This window comes from Pseudopipra pipra, chromosome 7 (assembly GCF_036250125.1).
Source record: "Pseudopipra pipra isolate bDixPip1 chromosome 7, bDixPip1.hap1, whole genome shotgun sequence".
NCBI lineage: Eukaryota > Metazoa > Chordata > Aves > Passeriformes > Pipridae > Pseudopipra > Pseudopipra pipra.
This window is the reverse complement of record NC_087555.1, coordinates 28,374,429-28,394,899: the sequence shown is the minus strand read 5'-3', so window position 1 is coordinate 28,394,899 and position 20,471 is coordinate 28,374,429. Positions and strand designations below refer to the sequence as shown.

Below are 20,471 nucleotides of genomic sequence, written 5' to 3'. Positions count from 1 at the left end.
ACTCCAAACATGAAAGCTGCCATGCAGAATTCTCTTTATCCATCATGTGTAGTTTATTTTAAAGAGAACAGTTATTAAGACATTTTTATACTAGTAAGGTCCAATTAAGTACCTGTACTCAATATTCATGACTATTTGGTCAGACTGCATTAAAATTCCCAGGTGAAAGAGATAACAACTGTCAAATGTCTCAGAGAAGGAAACTGAGAAGCATGATCTAACAGACAGCAAAGAAATCAAGAGTTTGATATTCAGAAAAGGAATAACTTCATACAAGTAAAAACTTCCATGGTTTATACAGACAAGACAATCTTGATTAAAAAACAGAATTTGATTATTTAAGTTTTCTCTCTACTTTATAATGTAATCACTAGAATAACAATGTTATATAAATTTAATTTCAGCAAAATAAAATTACTAAGATTGTCTACGCAACCCATGTAAGCATATATAATTTTATAAAAAAGGACCAAAAGACTGTGTTCACTGTATTCCAACAATTATTGAAAAATATCACCATTCTATTCAATTTGTTTAATGGGAATTATTGTAAAGTGTTTCATTCTTCATTGCCTCTTCTTGCTTATATGAGAACATAATAAAGACTGACATGTACTGCTTCTAGGTCTCACCTTGTAACTAGGAACTTAATAAAACCCCCTCGGTGAACCAGATCCAGGGAAAGATGTAAGTTTCGAGTTAGATATATAAACATCCTAACAGTTCTGTGTGCTTGTATTTACAGTTCTCAGGAAATGAAACACTTGAGGCACAAAATGTACATAAATACTCAAGCATCATGTGACAAATTGTAGCTAATTTTAATCATGTAAACAACAAGGGTCCATCCAATATCACACTGAAGTAATTTCCCATTTAATTTCAGTCTTATTGAAACTCTAAAGGTAATTAGAATTTAAACCAGGACTCTCTAATTCCATTGATGAAGAAAATGCACCAAATAATAAGACGTGTAGCTCCATGGCACACTCCATCTTTTAACCTTTCTTCACTAAGAAAAAAAACAAGACAACATCTGTAATTCTACCTATGGAAAAGGGTTTGCAAACCCACCCAAAATGGCACATACTCAAAAATGACACATGCAAACACAGTTCCTGAGTTTCAACATGCACCCATCTCAGAACAGGACTAAGAAATGTGACAGATGCCACTGCTGTCCCTAATACTGCGCCCAGCCAAGGAGCATGGAAAGCTCCCTGAGGATGTCTGAGGAAGCTGGGAGGCAGGGACAGAACTCACTCCCCAAAGAACTTCCAGCTGTGACATGTGAGCCTCACTATGCATCTGAAAACAAGTGTATTTTTGGGAATGACAAGAGCTCCGCAAAAATACAAAGTACCTTCAATTTACACACCTTACAGAGACACAAGCTAAATCCAGGCTTCCTCCAGTGTCTCAAAATGTTGTTAAAATACTGCCAACACCCATCAAAAAATGTCTATTCCTTCTATGTCTGTTCAGACCTTCAAGTAAGACTATTTTTTTTTTGCAATTACAGCCATCTGAAGACCATCACTACCTTCCCAATGAAAATTTACCCTAAATTTCATAAAAAACATAATATCTCTATAGATCCACAGGAACATGGGCTTAAGTCAACCAAGACAGTTTGTCATGCTACTTCGGGCACCAAGACCTATTCTGGGTCATCAGAGTCCTTGGGCGATGTGTACAGTTGCCAGTAGCATCTTCTGCAGAAATTCCACAGGGAGACAGAAGTCATACCACCTATATACCTTTCCCAGCCCATGTATTTCTCCAATTCTCCAACTGCATTGCCTGTGTCAGCTGCAAACAGACCTCCACAAAGAATCCAGGAGATACTCTCAGAAGGCCAGGAGGGAAAAGGTCAAAAAGGCCAAGAAACTTTTTGAGGTTAGAAAACTAAACTCTGCTGTCCTCTCTTCTCAGAGGACCCCACACCTCTCTGAGAAGCTGTGATGGAACTGAATCACAGAGCCCAAGAAATGCTTCTTGTAAGTACAACTATTAACATGCCTATTCCTGAATATTTAATCTTGCAATTTCTAATCAGTTAAAAGCTTAAAAAAAAAGTGACCAAACCCTTACAAGCACTACTGAAATAGGAAGCAGGTGCACAAATTTTTTTGTGCACCTGCACAAAAATGGATATAGATTTATGTTTTGAACCATGTGCTGCAACGAACAACTAAAACCCAAAAAGACAAATACTTTTGGACTTGTTGTGAAGCATCATAACACAAAATCAGACTTAAGTGACAGCAGGCAGCTACTTACCAGTTAGATTTACCTCTGACTGTGAAGTATAGGACTATCTAACAGCTAAATCTCCTCTCAGATTCTGACATGCCTCATCTACAGTGTCATATTTCTGATACATGCCAGGTTTTACATGTTGACACTTCACAAATACATTTTTTCCTGACAGCTCCCTTACTAGCCAACTCCAATGACAGATGACTGAAGCCACAGAGTAAATGGTGTAGCTTCCCTATATTCATGGTACAGAGAGTAAATCTGGTGTAACAACATGTGAAATACTGCCCTTGCAAGGTCTGACTCAACCAACTTTACAGCTTCAAAGTAGCAGAGTCAAGCTCCTTCTGGTACACCAAAGAGCAGGTAACTCAACACAATGTGCCTCCAGTAGACGTGTGCCCCATGGGAGAGCTGGGCTCAGTAGCTCTCCTCTTCGCTCCTGAGAAACAAAGTGGCAGGACTCCACCATCACTTCCAAAGTGAACAGCACCACATTCTCTGTGGGAATCAGCCTCACTCAGAAAACAGCATAAAAGAAACAGAAGAAAACAATCAGGGCCCTCACAAAATCTGCAGCTGTGCAAAGAACTTGCTCTATAGCCCATATGTACTCCTTATGCACACAGCCAATGCTTTATTCAGGTCACCAAACGAAATTCTCTTGACAAGGAAAGCAATAAAGCAAGACCAAAGGGGTAGGTCATATCTGTACCTTCAACGAACATGGAGATTAAAAAAAAGGTAGGAAAAACACCCAAGCAATCAGGTAAGGAAATGAGAAAAACACCTGTATACGTATCCTCACTAAAAGAAGCTACATGTGAAACCAAGAAATCCAGCAACTACATAAGTAATCACATTACAAAACAACAAAACACTAATGTTCCTTCTTCAGTGAGTTACTTCAAAACTCTTTCAGTATTATTTTGCATTGCTCAGGACCAACTTCATAGAAAATGTAGAAATAAAAATACAGACTCGATTCTATAAGCATAGGTTCACATTTAGCTTTATTTCCTTCATACCATGAGCAGAGTCAGTCTTCACTGTACAAACCAAAGATAATTAACAACACTATTATACATCAATCTAGACAGATATTGCTGACTTAAGTCTAAATGGCTTGAAAGAAGACTGGCTGTACAGCCACCATGGACTCATTTGGAAAATGTATTTTCAGCTCAGTAAATTTTATTCCCAAAATGCCTCTTCAGATTTAGGAACTGCAATTACAATTTCGAGACACAGTCCTTCTCAAACACAACTTTCCTCCCCAGCTTTCACTTTCCCCTCTTCCCTTCCCTTCCCACAATCAAGCTATTAACTCTTAAATAAATGGAATAAGCACTTAACATCAGCAGCCACGAGGGTCTGTTGGCTCCTATCTCCTGTTTAAAGGTCTGTTTAAACGGGAATTAAAATAAATCGCTTCTGTGGATTTAGGCCCAAAAGCTCAAATCGGCAAACAGAGGTACTTGACCTCTCTGGAGCAGTCCCAGGAGCAACCACAGACAAACCATGCAGGCCCTGGAGAAGTTCTCCAGAGACAAACACCATTTTCAGAAGTTTGCTACCTGAATGCAAATTAGGGAACTGTCCCCTGTGCTCGCCTTCCAAAATCCCGAAGTGCAACTTCGGTTTTGCGTTCCCTGTCTTTGCGTCTTCCTAGCGCAGTGAAAAGCAAACCACAGACTTCGTGTCCAGCCTGCTTTTAAAAACGAAGTACTTCTTTAAGATGCAATGGCCGCCCTGAGCAGTGACATTATTTGACCCGAACATCTACGTGTGTTTGTTGCAAAGCTGGTCACCAGAAATCACGACCATCTCCAGGTCAAGCAGCCGCACGCACGGCAATGCCAGGCTGGCACACATCTCCAGACCCACACCTCAGCTGCGACGACAGATGCCCTAATTCCGCTTAGCTCTAGGAACAGCTTAAGTATCTTCCTTGTGAATGGACTTTGATGTGCCTTCGTTTGGACAGCGCGCTGGAAGCAGCACTCGTGATGCCTTTTGAGTATTAATCATCCCTTTTTAAGGCCGAGGCCACCGGCCCCGAGCGTCCCCGCCGTGGCGGCGCCCCCTCCCCCGGCCCCAGGACCGCGGTGTCGGGGGGACACGGACACGGCGTCCCCGCCTGGCCCGGGGGAAGCCGCAGGAGCGGGGCGGGGAGTCCCGACCCCCCGGCCCCGCCGCCCCCGGTCCCGCTCACCCTTCTTGTCCATGAGCCACATGAAGAAGAAGCAGGGCGCGAAGCCGATGGGCCCCCAGAAGACGAGTAGGGCGATGTCCCAGCCGCTGAAGCCGAAGGCCAGGCGGGCCGAGTTCTGGATGGGGCCCCAGGTGTTCCACACCAGGCCCTGCGCGAAGCCCAGCAGCGAGAACAGCAGCAGCACCAGCCACCGCCGCCCGTACACGCGGCCCGACAGCGGCGGCAGCCGCCCCGCCGGGCCCCCCGCCGGCCCCCGAGCCTGCGGCCGCGCCTGCGGCGGCGGCGGCGGCAGGAGGGGCCGCCGCTCCTCCGCGGTGCTCCAGCCCAAGCCCATCTGCGGGGGCGCTGCCGGGGGCCCGCGGGGGAGCAGGGGACGGGGCCGGGCACAGGGACACCCACACCTCAGCCCCCGAGCGCGGCAGCGCTGCCCCGGCCCGGCACAGCCGCATGCGCGGTCGGGGAGGGCCGGCGGCCGCCTCCTTCCTCCGCCGGCGAGGGGAGGAGGGAAGCGGCGGCGGCGAGAGTCCGGTCCGCCGCCCGCAGGGAGAGAGCCGCGCCGGCGGGCAGCGGGGGCGTGCGGGGCGGGGAGGCCACTGGGCCGTCACCCCGCGGGGAGAGGAGTCCGGGGCAGGAGGGGGCGACTCCCGAGAGCCGCTCTCGGGTGTCTCCGGCGGGGCCGCGGAGCTCCGGCCGTCACGCCGCCAAGCTCCGGCCGTCACGCCGCCGCCCGGCTCCGCCCCGCCGCCGCTGCCGGGCCGCGCTGCCCCTTCCGCCGCCCAAGGCCGTGCCGAGCGGAGCCCCCGCAGTAAGAGCTGCAGGAGCATGGCCGGGGCGGAGAGCGGCCGTCCCCCTGCGCCGGGTAGGTGCCCCCCGGGCCCCCGCCCCGGCCCGGGCCCCAGCGCGGGGAGGCTCCGGGTCCGGCCCAGCGGGCACGGGGAGCAGGAGGCGGCGGCGGCTGTAGCGGGGCCCGCTGTGCCTCCCCTGCCGCTCCTCCTCCCACACGTCCCGCTCAGCCAAACCTGCGTGGGTACCTGCGTGCAGGGAGATACCGCAGCGGGGAGTCTATGCTTTTAAAGGGAGAAGGAAATCGTGTTGAGTTGAGGTGGTTACAAATCAGCCATGGGCCGAACTGGGGGGAATAAACAGTAGGGTTCAGGTAAAACCTGCACTGAAATCCATTGTGAAATAATTCAGGTGAATATACCATCATGTGGGGGACACTGTGCTTATTAGAAACTATTATAATTTAAAAAGAGTAAAATATATATTATTTCAGTTAGGTTGTGTGAGAATTTATCTGTATATCAACCATCTGCATTTGTCATAAAATTAATGGCTCATATGCTGCACAGTGCTTCATCTTCCCTTAAAAAAAAATGGGTATTTCAGTGTGGCTTGTTTAGGCATTCTGTCACAAAGTCTGGAAGTTGGCTTGATAAATGCCTGTGTGTGTAACTGGGGAGAGCTGAACAGTGGGGTCCCCACGGGCTGGTTTTAGATCCAGTGTCAGTAGTCTTGATGTGCTGGGCAGCACAAAGCTGAATTTCACGTGGTGCTCGTCCGCAGTTTTGCAGCCAAACCCACAGACTCACGTGAAATTCTTCATGAAACATACGACATTGCATTTTGTTTAGTTCACACAGCTCTGTTTGCTAGACTGAAGGTGCAAAAAGGAAGTATATGCTGACTGAAATCAGCAGAACTATGATGAGAAAGCAAATTATATTTTGTTTAGAAAAGTTCAGGAAATTCCCCAGGAAAAATAAGATTCATGCACATTTAAATAATGAGGGGACATGCAGAAAATAAACTAAAATTTTAGTTTGCTGTTTACAGCTGTAGCGACAAAAGTACAGTAAAAATACAGGATGAGATTCAGATTTCATCATGACTGATGGATATTCTGGTAGTGCTTTGGGGCTCCAACTAAGATTAATTCCCTGTTTTACTAAGTCTTTTTCATACATTACCACCTCAGCATAGTTTAGCCTATGCCAAAGTGTTCTTTCAATTAAGAAGGGCTATGTTACTACTATAATTTAAGTGATTTGGTGGCATTCAGCCAAAGTGCTGTTATTTGTAGAAGTAAGCTAGAGTGAAAAAATATTTCTTTCTTTGAACATTTTTCAATTAACCGTAGTAGTCATGGAGGTTTCATGTTTCTAGTGGCAGGAAACCCATCCAAAAATAAAGCAAATGGGGCTTTGCAGTGTCCTTTTAACTGCAAAAATTGCTTGTGCCTCTTGCTATCTGCACAGTCAAAGGAAAACTTGAATATAAGCAGGATAATTCTTTGATAAATTATCTTACAATGGGTTTAAAGATATTTCGACTCTTGCATGGGTCAGCAAGAAAGAAAAAATTCTGAAAAACAGCAGCAAACTAAAGGGGCTGTCAAAATAGGCTAAAAAAATCTAGGTATATTTATTATTTACTTAATCATGGTTAAAATAATTTATTTTGATTGCTTGATTTGAAATTGCTCCATCTTTTCCTAGCTTCACAACCCATATGCACATCTTTCAGTCATGGCCTGACCTTTTCTATTCCAGCTATTTAATTAACACAGTGTAATATTCTGTGTGAATTATTCTTGTTTGCAGGATATGGTACCGTTTAAATTTGTTAATGCAAAGGAGCAGTGCATTGTTGATAAACTGTTGGAAACCAAATTAGCTTTATCTTGCAGCTAGCTGATTGCATTATTTCACTCGTGGGTATAATAATTCTCTAAATATGCTAATTTCACTCTTTTCTCCGTGTGGTGACATTTTTACTGTTCTCGTTACTGACATTTGTAATATTTGGGGTGGGGAAATTTTTCTTGCTTTAACCTCATTATAATGTAGCTAAAGAAATTTGAATATTATCAGATGAAATGCACATATAGTCAGGCTAGCAGAAAGGTTATTTTGTGTCCTGGCCCATAACTTTCATGTCTGTAGCAGGACTTGCATGGACTTAATGGCACCTAGATCCAAAACTGTGAAGCAGATGCCCATCCAGGTACCAGCTGCCCAACCACAATAGCATATCCATTGGTAGGTGCCTCCATTTCTAATCTAAAACCTCTCAAGGTTTTAGAATATGGACAGGCATGTCCATATTCATGCCTGTCTGCCTGTGTCTGGCCTAAAACATTATGGAATTCATCTTAGGAGGAGTTGGTGGCCTGAAGCTCTGATAGACTAGTGGTGACAGACAAAAATTATGTGGCTGAAGTTGTTATTGCTGCCAAATGCTCATCCCATCCCTGAGGCAGGCCTGGCTGATCCACTGCAGAGTTGGCACCTATAGTGTGCCAATTTAAGCTTTAAGCCTTAAGAATAGAAACTGAGGCTTTGACAGGTTTGTTATAAACTTGAGGCATTTGGAGAGTCCAGTTCAGCTAAAACATATCTATCATGTCATGGCTGAGCTGGGCGGTCCAGGAGAGTATCCTCCCTATGGAGCAACCAACCTCCAATTCCTAGTGCCTTAGGAAGTCACGTTTGCTCTCTCCAGTTACCGTGCTTTTGACAGATTTATTCTCCATGTGACTTTTCGGAGATACCTGATGAACTTCAGCATCCCCTGGGTTCTCATGCCTCTCTCCCAAAAACTAATATCATGTGTACAATCTTGTCATTTTTGTGTCAACTCATACCTTGCACTGTGACAAGCAACAAGTGACTCTATATCCTATGAAGTCTAGAAGCATTTTGGCACAAAATAGGCAGAACCTGAAATTAATTCAAAGATTCAAAAGTGGCATCTAGCCAATTCTGAATATTCCTTCCAGCGTCTAAAAAAAGGCCCATTTTCCAGGGATTTCCCTCAATTTCTAGATTTCTGCTGGAGTTGTGACAGTGCAGTTTCAGAGCTGCCATAAGCAGCACTGGTGTAGCAGGGAGCTGTAATGAGTGTGTTCTTTACACCCTGTCTTGAACAACACCTCTGAAGGTGAGCCTGTGAGGTGTGAGTAAATCCCATTCTTCCCTCAAGTTTTGACATCGCTTCTAGTTACTCAGGAACAGGTTGTTTAAAATCTGCTCTGTCTTGAGCTTGGTTTGGGCACCTTCCAGTCTGTATATTCAGTAACTTTCAGCATCTTTTCTTGCCATTCTTTTTTGTTGAGAGGTAGGTAGACTCTGACTCTAGTGTCATACAACAATTTACTTGTACTTCAGGAGAAAGATGGTTTTACAGTGTTTCCTTTTCCCTTTTTGTAGTATCAACAGGAAAAGAAAATATGGACACAACATCAGCTTATGAAAGCTGAACAGTTTTATTATTAAATTCAAACACCGATGTTTTCCAGTGGGGAATTCATTTATAACTTTTGACTGCAGGCTGTGTGTATCCCCATTGCAAAGTCGCCATTGTAGTGGAGATGGTTCTAGCTTTGCAGTGAGACAGAGCCCATTCCAGGGTGCTTTAGGGAGATGCACTCCCTTTTTTTGTGGAATCTACCTTTGTGGTTGGTCACCAGATTTCCTGTAGACCACACTGCAGGCTCTTTACTGTGGTTCTCAAAAGGAGTATGCGAAAGTCACACCTGACTTGGGCTTTGAGCATATTTAAAGCATTTTGTACTCCATTTATGCTTGTTCTGCCATTCATCACCTGCTTAACAATGAACATGTAGGTGATGATTGTACCTTCTTTGAGGGGGCAGTAGAAGCTGCATGATGTCTTTCATCCAAACTCATTTTGATGACTACTTCCCTCCCTCACTTAGACAGCCTTCAGGCTCCATGTCTGAGGTATTTTAGGGAGGTGTTTTACGAGGTTATATTGGAGCTCCAACCTCATCAGACCACCGCCCCCATGTTCTTTCATTTTATTCAGAGCCAACATGTGCAAGTGACTGCAGACAACATCAATGGAGTATTTAACCTCCCAAAACTGTTAGGGAAATTCAGTTTCAAAGACTAATGGTTTCGTCTCTTCCTGAAACCCTGAGAATTATGGAAATGAACTGAGTCACATGAGAATGTTAGGTTTGAATTGGAAATACAGGGTGAAAATCTCCACCTGTCTCCTTGGGCTAGGACTGCCTCAGTGCAGCTCTCATTGTCTGTGATGCCAGCAAGAACAGATAGTCATAGTGCTCTGGTACTGGTCTGTCTGTTGTGTGATGAGTGTGTTTCTCATTTCTGATCGGGCTGCGCCATTGTTCTCCTGTTGTCATTCATGGAATCAGCAAGGGGTAACTTAATTACTGCTCTGCTGTAATTAATGATGTAGACATTAGAGAGTTTGTTTCTGTTGGTCTGACCAGTCACGCTTAGCTCATAGGTATGGTATGAGCTCTGCAAATGAGTCTTCTGAAGACCTGATTGTCTGGGTGGGTGTTTGGGATTGAGGACATAAAGCTCATAAAATGTTGTTTGCTTTTCTGAAAATATTACACTGTCATGTAATTCTGTATAGAAAGAAAAGGCTAAATGTATTATTTCTGTATCTTTTCTGAAGAGGGGCATGATTTAAGTTTAAATTATTCTAGGCTTTGTGATCACAGACACAATGAGATTCTTGGGAGTAGATACAGTAGCATGAGATTTTGGGTATAAGTATTTTAAAAAGGAGCAATGGTGAGGTAGTTTAGATGTTTGGTATAAAAGTGCAGCTTTAACCTTTTGTAGTTTTATTATTTTGCTAATGTTCGGGGAGTTCTCTTAAATTTCCAGGTACCATATGCTTTTGCTGACTGGACATAGAAGACATTATTGCTTCTAATACTAGTATTAGATCAGACATTGATTGGCAGTGATGTTAATGTTTAAAAAGAAAAGAAGATATTGAAAGTCCTCTACTGAAAGGAGTTTTCCAGGTATACTACTAGGTTGAAAAATACTGAGTTTTGGTAAATTTTGCATATTTCAAGAAGCTTCCAAGATTCAAAGCAGCACCACTGTCATAGGTTCTTATAAAATTAAAGGTCACCTTCATTCTCCAGAAGTGCAGATGCAGCTGATTAGAACAGGAGTTCATAGAGATCTGAGTGGGGACTTGGGCCTGTAGTCCTTGATCTTTTCTGATATTTAGCTCTTGATGTTTATAGATGATGAAACTTTTCAGGCAGTTGTTATTTGAAAAAGAAAAGAAAGAAAATCTCTGAAGGGAAGATGGTAAATATATGTTGACATCACTAGCAGCAGTTTGTTGTATTATGAAGTTGTGAAAGATAAGCTGTGTAACAGGGCTGTGCTATTTCAATAAATGCAGTTTCTTTTATGTGTAATATTTATATTAAAAAAATCCTAACACTAATGAATGTTAAGGTTGAAAATTAAAAAAGCTTGGTAGTTTACATTTTTGTGCGCTGTTTTAGGTCAAGTGTATCCTTGACGTTATGTCAAAACAAGATTTTAGTCTTTATGTGAACCCCAGGGTTCAAAACATACACTGTTAACAGCTTTTCACAGGCAAAATTCATATTGCTGCATGAGAACCTTTATAAAAAGAAATAGCAACTTGGAACAAAGGTTAAACTCACTTCTGCTTATTTTACCCATGATGAAAGAAATGGAATGATGTAAACAATGGAATAATAGCCATGCTTTTTGTTTAATGTTCCTATAATAATGGCAGTTGCTGAACCTAATAAGCCCTTATTGTGCATGTTTCAGAAACTGTTCATGAGGTTCATGTGGTGGGTCTCTTTCACTTCAATAATTTATGTAATTCAAAAATAGCTAGTATAATTTCATTCTGACAATTAATTACACCTCTAATTGACTCAGTCATTAATCATAATTTGTATTCTGTGTGGTACAATAGCTAACAAAGTCACTTATACTACCATCATAACCCCTTTGTGGATCAAATTCTAAAGGTTCAGTTGTATTAATGACTGTTTATTACAATGTTTTGTAGAAAAAAGGCCCTATAATTTTAGAATACTATTGACTATTTACTACAGTGGCTTATGGGGAAACAGTGTACTTTAGAAAATTTAGATTCTTTTGTTGTTGCCATTTTTAAGTTCTCTTCAGTCAAGTTTGCAGGACAGAACAACAAGAAAATCACAAATGGTTACAGTTTCTGACAATGAATTTTGTACAGTGCATTCATCTATTTAAGAGTAGGGATTTTGTGTTTATTACTGACAAAGAATAGAAAAAGAAATAGAGATAAACCTTACACTGTGAACAAATACTTTTTTTTTCTTAGAAATGCAAACATTAACTCCCTGACATGCCAGTTCCCTTAACTTCAATCATAATGTTATATTAGTATTAATTTTTGTATTAGGTTTTCCATTTATTCAGAAATGTTGTCAGAAAGTGTCAGAAATCAGTGCCAGTGGGGTACTGGGAAGAAATGGCTTTGCCACTGAATTTCCTCAGCAGCAGGTGGGTCTAATTTACACCCTGCAGACAGACAGAAAGGTGGAATTGTGGTAGCCTAGCATAAGGAAAAACAGGGAAGTCTGCCCTTTTATTTCCTGGTGGAAGGTTTTGGTCAAAGACCATAGTCTTTTCCTCTAAGCATTTTTTCTGCTAGAGGAGACCAGTGGAGCTGAGATCATTCAATATTCAGTTCATTAGTTGAAAACCGACATGACTGCTTTCTAAGCATGCACTACAGGATGGAAGGAGTACAGACAACAGGCAAAAGCTGGCCAGGGGTTCAGGAAGAGCTTTCTAGGAAGAGCCTGTGAGGATTTAGGGGGAAAATTTCGTAAAGGTATGCTTGAGATGACACACTGTCATTTAGAATGGGGGCGGGAAGTCCCTCCCAGTGGTGTATTCTGGACTCAACCCCTTACTCTACCCTAAGGAGTCTGGCAGCAATTTCCTTTGCTTTATCAGAAGGACAGTTTGAGGTTTGAGGGCATAGCCCACACTCTTATCTTACTTCATATCTTGAGTCACTTAGACTTACTGTAAGAAAAACTGTAAGATGCTCAACCCTGCCACAGGAGGACTGGAATGTGAGTCCAAATTCCTGTTTTGGCCTCTTTCTTTTCTTTTGATGCCCTCCTTCCACAGTGAGGAGAGGAAGGAAGGGTGTGTTGACTGTAGGCTACCAGACTAAGCTTCAGGTGCCAGTTTTACAAGTGCAGACTGGTCTGTCCAGAGAGTCTCCATGAACTTCTGCCTCTCCTTCAGTAACCAAAATATTTATGCAAATCTAGGTTAGCTGCCTGCTGGCTGTGTGTGTTTGCAGTATTAACATTCCCAGAGTCAAAACTAATAGTAAGAGCAGTAACTGGTCAGGAAGTAATACCTAGATGTTTGTGCAGCCTATCCTGAAAACTACATGTGTGTATTTAGAGACATTTCTGTTTGCCCAGAGTAGGCTGATTATAGTGCATAGTGTTGTAATCACATGCAGATTATTTAAAGTTGTTTTTTAATGTGCAGAGGCAATGTAGTGTGAAACCATTAAGTCTGACCTCCAAACCAAGTCATTTCTTGAGTTACCTGGCTACTTTGTATTAATGTATTCAAAATGCCAATTTTTAATTTTTTTTAAGAAGAAAGGATAAGAAAGCATTACAGATTTGCAAGAAAAACAATTTAGTGATGCTTGTACCAAATACATTTACCAGGATTTCCTTGTACTCCCTCTTTTAGAAAATAATTTTAATACCTCTCAAATCTCATATTTAAGCAGCAGGGTGTTTTGGCAGAAGCCAACTGCCATGCACTAATAAACTCTTCTAATTTGCTAAATTATTTTAACAGAATGACAGTACATTTAGCTTTTTAATGACAGTGCATTTAACTTCTGAACAACTTTGATCAAGTCCACTTTTAGACAGACTCCCTGCTGTGCTAAATTCTTTATTCCCAAACCCCACTCAGTTATTCAGAAAAACTGTTAATCAGAAACATTAAATTATTTTTTCTCCTAGGAGCACAAAGTCTACTGGAGAGTACTTGGCCAATTCATCGCTGTTCTTTTACCTGCCCTCAATGCTAAGTCTCGATGAGTCTTCATGTTTGACAGTACTTCATGTAAAGATGACTGGAGAGCTTTGTTTTTTTAATTGGTAGATCCGTATTTTGCAATGTGTTCCGTTTCTAAAGAACACCTATGTTTTTTGCCAATTATATAAGCTGTCACAGTTACAAAACCTGAGCTAAAACTTGGTTCATTTTTTCAGTTCCTGGTTGGATTCTGTACATGCCTTGTATAAAGTCAAAACATGAGACAAATTATTCCTGCTTCCTTTTGTGCTGTGAAGCCACACCATTTGTGGAGCCTGATAGAAAGAACTAATTTAAAGTATTCCTTTTCTCTTGTGGATCAGAGTACAACTGAGAAAATGAAGACTCCCACAGAGCTTTTCTTTTGAAAGGGAATATGCATTTCAAATCATTCTGGCTACCCAATCTCCCCTAGGAATTTCACATTTAAAGCCCAAGGTGTGCAATGGATATTTTGCTTCTTTGCAACACATTTTATTTATACACATTTTTACTTCTATGCATCTGTGTCCAAACTGTATGCACTTATGTATAAGCTATACAACCTCAGGTTTTGCTTAGGAATCAGTTACCATCCATCTCAGGCTAGGAAATACTGAGAACCCAGCTTTTAAGGTCTTTGTGAAGCTATAATAACAATAACTAAGGAAAAGATCATTTTAAGTTATAATTCTGCTAATATCTCTTCAAGGTCTTCTGTATTCAGATACATCTTTTAATTACTTCTTAACACTCCTACAGCATATAGTTCCATCAGAAATCTCTGTTGGTCATAAGCAGAGTTCTTCAAATTACCGTAATGCCTATTTGATGTAGTATATGATATTTACCTTTTATCATGTCTCTTTTCTCTAGCAGGCACTTAGATATGCATGACAAATATTATAGGGAAAGAATTATGTTTAACTAACTCTGTTCTCACCAAGGAATACATAAAACTGAATCAAGACGCTTACAGATTCTTCACACAGATTTAGCAAGAATCCCCATTTGTCTTTGCAAAACCCTGTAATGTACATTTATTTAAGTCTTTAAATTTTGTAAAACATTTCAAACTTCACGGTGGGTTATATGATATGTATTGTATGTGATTATCTATATCAGGAGAAGATACTTACTTATTTAGCAACAATTTTAGTACTGTTTGAAGATAGGAATGATTAGCATCTTACTAAGACAGACTGTCCTCTTTCATTCTTTCTAAATTTTATAGGGAAATAGGTTTACAACTGAAGAAAGGGTGGTGACATGACAAACATGAGGAGAGGCTATTTAGCCTAATTTTTTTGTTGTTTGGCATTGAACTCCCAGTAGCTAGAGCTCTGAGCCTCCCACTGTGTATGCACTGTGGTTAAAACCACACCTTGCAAAAGCACAATACGCATGTGGAAATCCAATTAGAAAGCCACATGGAATCAACAGTTGGCTTCAAAGAGCCTTTCTGTCTATTCCAGTAAAATTTCAGCTTTTGTGGCACAACCCAATCGTTGAGTGAAATTACAGGATAAACCTGAAGCTTTTGTAATAAGTCAGCTTTACAGTATCCTCCAAAAAAGTGCCACCAGTTTCTTGCATTTATTTGGATTTACATTCTCTAAAATAATTAAATGTACTGCCCTTAAAGCAAAAAAAATTGAGTCATCAAAAAGACAGCTGTGCAGTGATAAACATGACCTAAGCAGGAATAATTTCATTTTTATGAGTTGGGAAATCTGAAAGGTAGGTAAGGCCAACCAGCTCCCACATGGTGAAAGCCACCTCTGTACAATATTATAATTGCACTGGTGAAAGACAGAAGTTTTATAAATCCTCTAGGAGTGTTCAGATCTGGACTGAGTCTTGCCTTAGATCTTGAGCAGAATCACTGTAAAGGAACATGCTGAGCTTTAACCTCTTACCGTGCCTCCTGCCAGCTCCTGGTAGCTGCACCAGCACGTGCCCTTGTGTCTGCAGATGGTCTCTCTGCCTTCTCTGGACTTGCTCCCTCAGGTATACTAACCTATTCCTTGGAAAGCCCCAGAGCCCCCTCCCGGGGGCAGGGAAGACCATATGGTGAGACATACGGTCCCCGTGAGGCCTCCTTATGTCCTGGTTGTGCAAGTTGCTGGAGCGCGAGACTGAAGGCCAAGTGTCAGAGACATCTCTGTGTCACAGCAACACCATCCTGTCAAGTGTTGCTCTGCGTATGAGAGGAACTGTGGAAAACAAACCAAAATCCAAACTACCTCCTGTCATCACCCTTAAGAAAGAGAAACCATTAAAAAATTTCATGTTCCGTGAACATAAAATATCAGAGGTCTTCAGTTTTAAAGCTTCACGAAGGAGCTTTCATGAGTGAAAAGAGAGGGATTCAGTTTCCCTGAAAGTCTGTGGGAGAAGAGACCCCTTGACTGTAGGAAACTCCAGCCCTGATACCTCCCACTGAATTTGTGTGAAGATAGCTTAATTTAGAAAACTAAAAAGCACAGCTATGCAAGAGCATAAACCCTATCGAAAGAAGTGGGACTTGCAAAAGTTACCAGAGATACAGCACACAGCACACACAGGGCTCCTCTTATTCCTGCCATTCACACTTCAGCATTCATAGATTTATTTTAAACTTATATTTGAATTAATCCTGTAGAACCATCCTCAGTGACCTTGTTCTTAGTGGGTTTTCTTTTGTGTTTCCCCCAGCTGGCACCACGGGGCTGCCCTGTGTGGGACTGGCTGGTTCTCTGTTACCTGTCCCACACATGGGGAGGAGCAACAGGCAAAATTAGCACCCAGCAGTAAAGGAAATTTTCTTGTTCTGTATTTATTTAACTAATTGTGCGTGCCAGATCGTAATTTGACCCCTAAATGGAGTGATTGGATTGAATTGGTTTGTTTATTTCAAGTAAGCTGCTAGAAGTCATAGGGAGCCATACGTATCAACTCAGTGTGTTAAATCTTAGGCATTTTACAGATACAGATTCTGGATGAGTTAACTTCAATAGAGGTTAAAATAATGAATGGATTTTTTTATGATCTGAAGCTGTAGTCCACCTCCTCATCTCTATGGAACTGTTATGTTATTCCATTTAAAATAAACAGATTTTCCTTCTCAATATGTCCCTAAAGAAAAGTTGTTCTGGAAGTGCTGAGTTTATTCAAGGTTGCCAGCATTTCAGCCTGACAGTTTCAGTGGGGCATATAAATCTCTAACAGCAAAGGACTAAATGGAAATCTTGGGTTAGTTTAGTTCTTGGATCGGCACAATTTCCTTTTTGTAAGTTTTCTGTCAATGAAATTTTAAAACACTTTAAAAATACCTGCTGGTTTGGTTATGCTACTCTTCCTCCGTTTAAATCAAATGCACAGGAAGCTGGTTTGCTATCTCTGAAAATGCACTACACTTTGGAAAGAATCCCATGCAGAAAGAATAACTCATAAAATTTATGTTCTCTAAACTCTGGACATTATTTGCAAGGTTATTTTATTGTTAGCGTAATTCTAAACAGTTTGGCTACAGTGGTGCTTTATTGCCTAAGGTACAAGTGAAAATTTTAAGCATGTGCCTATTTTTATTTTTTGCTTCACATTCCGTGTGCTAATACACTGCTTTTAAGCTTTAGTGTAAGAATGTTCTTTCAATGTTTGCAGTATAAAGTTGACTTTAAAAAAAATCTACGAATGTAATAAATCAATCATAAACAAAGGAGGTGTTAGTTCTTAACATTTCCTGTGCTGAGGGAGATGGTAGGTAACACTTCATGTGTCATAAATCATACATCTCTGCAGCTGTTTTTTTTTTCTTCCATAGGTGAAGGTGTCAAACCATTTACTCCTGAGAAAGCCCAGGAAATTGTGATGTCTCTACAGCAACCTGCAGTCTTCTGTAACATGGTTGGTGACTGGCCAGCCCTGCACTGGAATGTGAAATACCTTTCTGCAATGTTGGATGGAAAGACAATCCAGTTTAGGCTAGGACTGAAGACGGTGGATTTAGGTGAGAATGAGGTGGACAGGCCTTAATGTCACAACTCTCTTTTTTAGGTTATGCAATTGTTTGCCTTTCCATTGCCACTATTCACTCTCTAGTGTGTTGCTTTTCACTGCAGGCTGTTTTTAGGACATGGAATTTGGCCAGCAGTGAAACTCTCCTTTCTCTTTCTCATGTGTTTATTCTTAGTAGGAAGTCTGGTAGGTAACACTAACACATAAGAATCAAGCATCTCAGTTTTCCTTTGTAGTGTGGTTATTTTTGGTCCAGTCTTACCCATGATTAGATTGTTCACATGAGCTGAGCTTTCATATCCACAAACATAGCTGTGTTAAAGAATTAGCCAAATAGCTAGTCTACCTTGGGATTTTTATCTGTAAAATGATGATAATTTGCACCTTCCTCCTGAGGCTTTATAAGACTGTGATGATTTTCAGTACTTTAGTGTCCCGTGATGAAAGATACTGTAGAAGTATAAGGTGTTAAGAAAATCATTTGACTCCAGTACAGTAACTTCACCACTAACCCTCCAGATTCACTAGACATCTAGGAACATGCCATGAGAGAAAGACAATTTTTGCACTTGATTTTAAATACTACAACTTTTTCTGTCTGTAGCCCTACAGTAGTGTGTCATAATGTGTCCGTGGACAGACAGATTTTCAAACCAGGGAGGGAAGATACTAGACATGTGTTCCAAGGTGACAATCTGCCAGCCTCTTGAAAGGTTTTGCATTGCTTTATTTGTGTCCTGTACATTCTTTGCCCTCCCAACTGCATGCCAAAATACATTTTGCCATGCACTTTCTCCCTTTGGCCTATAAAGCGTACTGGCTCCCTTTAGAATTTTTTTTCTCCTTAGGCCAGAAAAATCCAGTTTTTAAAAAATGTTCTATGTAAGTCATGGTGTTTTAGACCTCACCTAGCTATTCTTTATATAGTCTTCTAACCTTCTTCAGTTGGACTACCTCTTTCTTGGAATGTAGAGTCTGCACAAAGACTCCAGATGAGGGTCTGGCAGTTCCAGTGAAAGTAATAGGATTACATCACATTATCTTGCTTAACAACACTGTGTGAAATTTGCTTTCTTCACAGCATCATGACCATGTTATTGCATGTTCAATTTTTGCAAGAGAAGTGGGTGGTGAAACAGAAGTGTTAGAGGGAAAATGCCTGGCATGTTAGGATTTCATATCATTTTATGGGCATGGATTGATGATTCCTGTGCCATTCCTGGGAAAACAGATGTTATTTATTCGCTTTCTACAGTTGGGATAACTGAGGTGTAGAATTAATACGTTGGTACACATCTTCATGGCAATATCTCTGTGGTTCAGTGAGGTACCAACCAGTTCTTGCACTACATGTGGAAGGCATCCCATTGCTGATAGGGAAGGTGTCACGTATATACATATATGACATTTTCTTTGATACCTTTTAACATCTCAGTTGTAACACACAAGGCCTACCAGGTAAAAGAATAATTTTGGTCCTACTCTCCATTAATTAGTAGGCACTCTTTGAGAGCCAAATGATATGCCAGCTGGGAAAGTTTCTGATGGGATTGATAGAGTGTTATGTGGCTAAGTCACGGATTGATGCTAAGTAAATAAGAGGCATCACTTAACAATAACTTGTAGTCACTAGGGATATAGTGTGGATTGAAATTGGCATTTATATCTTGAAGCATCTATCTACATTTTTCTTTTTCCTAAAGGCATCAATCCCTATGCAGCAATGAATTTGTCTCCAGGAATCTCCATTATATGCTAATGTGAGCTAGAATTGTCTTCAAGAAGATGGGTACAGCCTTCGGGGGTTATATTGTAGCTGAATGAGACCTGTGATGCTATAAAAAATTTGCATTGTAAGGATATATTAGTGAAGCCATTATCCAAGCCATCTCAAAGTCTGAAATAATGTAATACATTTCATGTGCCACTGTCATTTGGAAGATGGTTGATCTCACTCTTGAATGCTTAACACTATTTTTTAATGAGGGCCTCTCTTTCTTATCATTCTTCATGCTAACTTTCCTAGATGAAACAGTAGCAGTCATGTGGTTAGGGAGAACAACAGAAAAATACAAATAAAATCATATTGATCTCTTTCTGAATATTCCTTCCATGTTTACAATAGATTTAGTGCCTTAAGACTAGATGGGACCACTCCTGCCACTGTGTTGGAAACAGGAAAAAAAAGCCATTCTCCTACATGTAGGTACATTTTGGTGTCACTCTGGAATGGTTCCTTCACAGTTTCTGAGGTTATTTGAGCTATGAGGTTCATCTGGAAGAACCAAAATTACTTGAAACCTCTTACTATAGTGATTTCTCATCTTTCCTTAGTTCCACATCTGCAGCCTGGATGGGATTCCCAAACTGAATATTCCTTAATATAAAAAAGTGAGAATTGCAAATGGGGCAACTGGGTGGGAGTTGTGTGGATTTTGTATTTGCCTTTTTTGCAGGTTTTTAATTTCTTAAGGCACGTGGATGTGGAAGGCACATTTGAAACATGGAAGGTATGGGAGCTAGCAGTATTATTTGTGTGAATTATTTGTACCTACCTAAGTTTGTGTGTTTGATAGTATTCTGTCTGATTACACAGGTTAAACAGTATGTGTCTATAAGAGGGGGAAAAAAATACAATCAGAGCATTAAGCATTGACAGAGATAAGATACCTCCAGAGAGAGTACCAGCATTCATTACAACAACAATGAAGGCGCTATTAATCAGGAAATCCCTATCCATCTAGTTCCAGCCATGCTAAAAGATTTATTTTTCTCATGTGGGATAAAGGGTGGGCAAAAGCTGTAGAAGTCTAGTTTCTGACAGAGGAAATGCAGCATTATAGCCCATCTATCTGATGGCTACCTGGAGCACACCAGCAAGTACAAAGTAAGAAGAAAGCTTACACAAAACTGATTTGTGTGTGCAGCCATTTCTTATTTTGACCATTTTCTGTGGTTGTAGAGTAAAATGAATAAACAATGAGTTTACTGTGGAGAAGCTGGAGAGAACAAGAAGTTGTCATGCTGATCAGTTTATGAGTCACAAGATCTCTGGAGGAAATTTCTGTTATTGATGCTGGATAGAGCTGATG

At 41.1% G+C, this 20,471-nt stretch overlaps 2 protein-coding genes across 8 annotated transcripts in view; one reads left to right on the top strand and one right to left on the bottom strand.

Annotated features, from left to right (window-relative positions):
* SLC49A4 (solute carrier family 49 member 4) overlaps positions 1–5,158 on the bottom strand; it is a 69,522-nt gene extending 64,364 nt beyond the window's left edge. The window contains exon 1 of one of the 2 annotated variants that reach the window (XM_064661419.1): positions 4,478–5,158. In XM_064661419.1, the coding sequence (XP_064517489.1) occupies positions 4,478–4,811 (334 nt within the window). In that variant the 5' untranslated portion in view covers positions 4,812–5,158. The remainder of the gene's footprint in view (positions 1–4,477) is intronic. The other variant, XM_064661418.1, reaches the window with a different exon arrangement.
* Positions 5,159–5,180: 22 nt separating this feature from the next.
* The window catches only part of HSPBAP1 (HSPB1 associated protein 1), a 37,335-nt gene continuing 22,044 nt past the window's right edge, over positions 5,181–20,471 (top strand). For 2 of the 6 annotated variants that reach the window (XM_064661416.1, XM_064661413.1), the window contains exons 1-2: positions 5,181–5,336; positions 17,186–17,371. In XM_064661416.1, coding sequence (XP_064517486.1) covers positions 5,300–5,336; positions 17,186–17,371 — 223 coding nt within the window. In that variant the 5' untranslated portion in view covers positions 5,181–5,299. Of the gene's footprint in view, positions 5,337–7,422; positions 7,519–11,698; positions 17,372–19,835; positions 19,890–20,471 lie in introns of those variants that run through there. The other 4 variants (XM_064661414.1, XM_064661415.1, XM_064661417.1 and 1 more) reach the window with 4 other exon arrangements.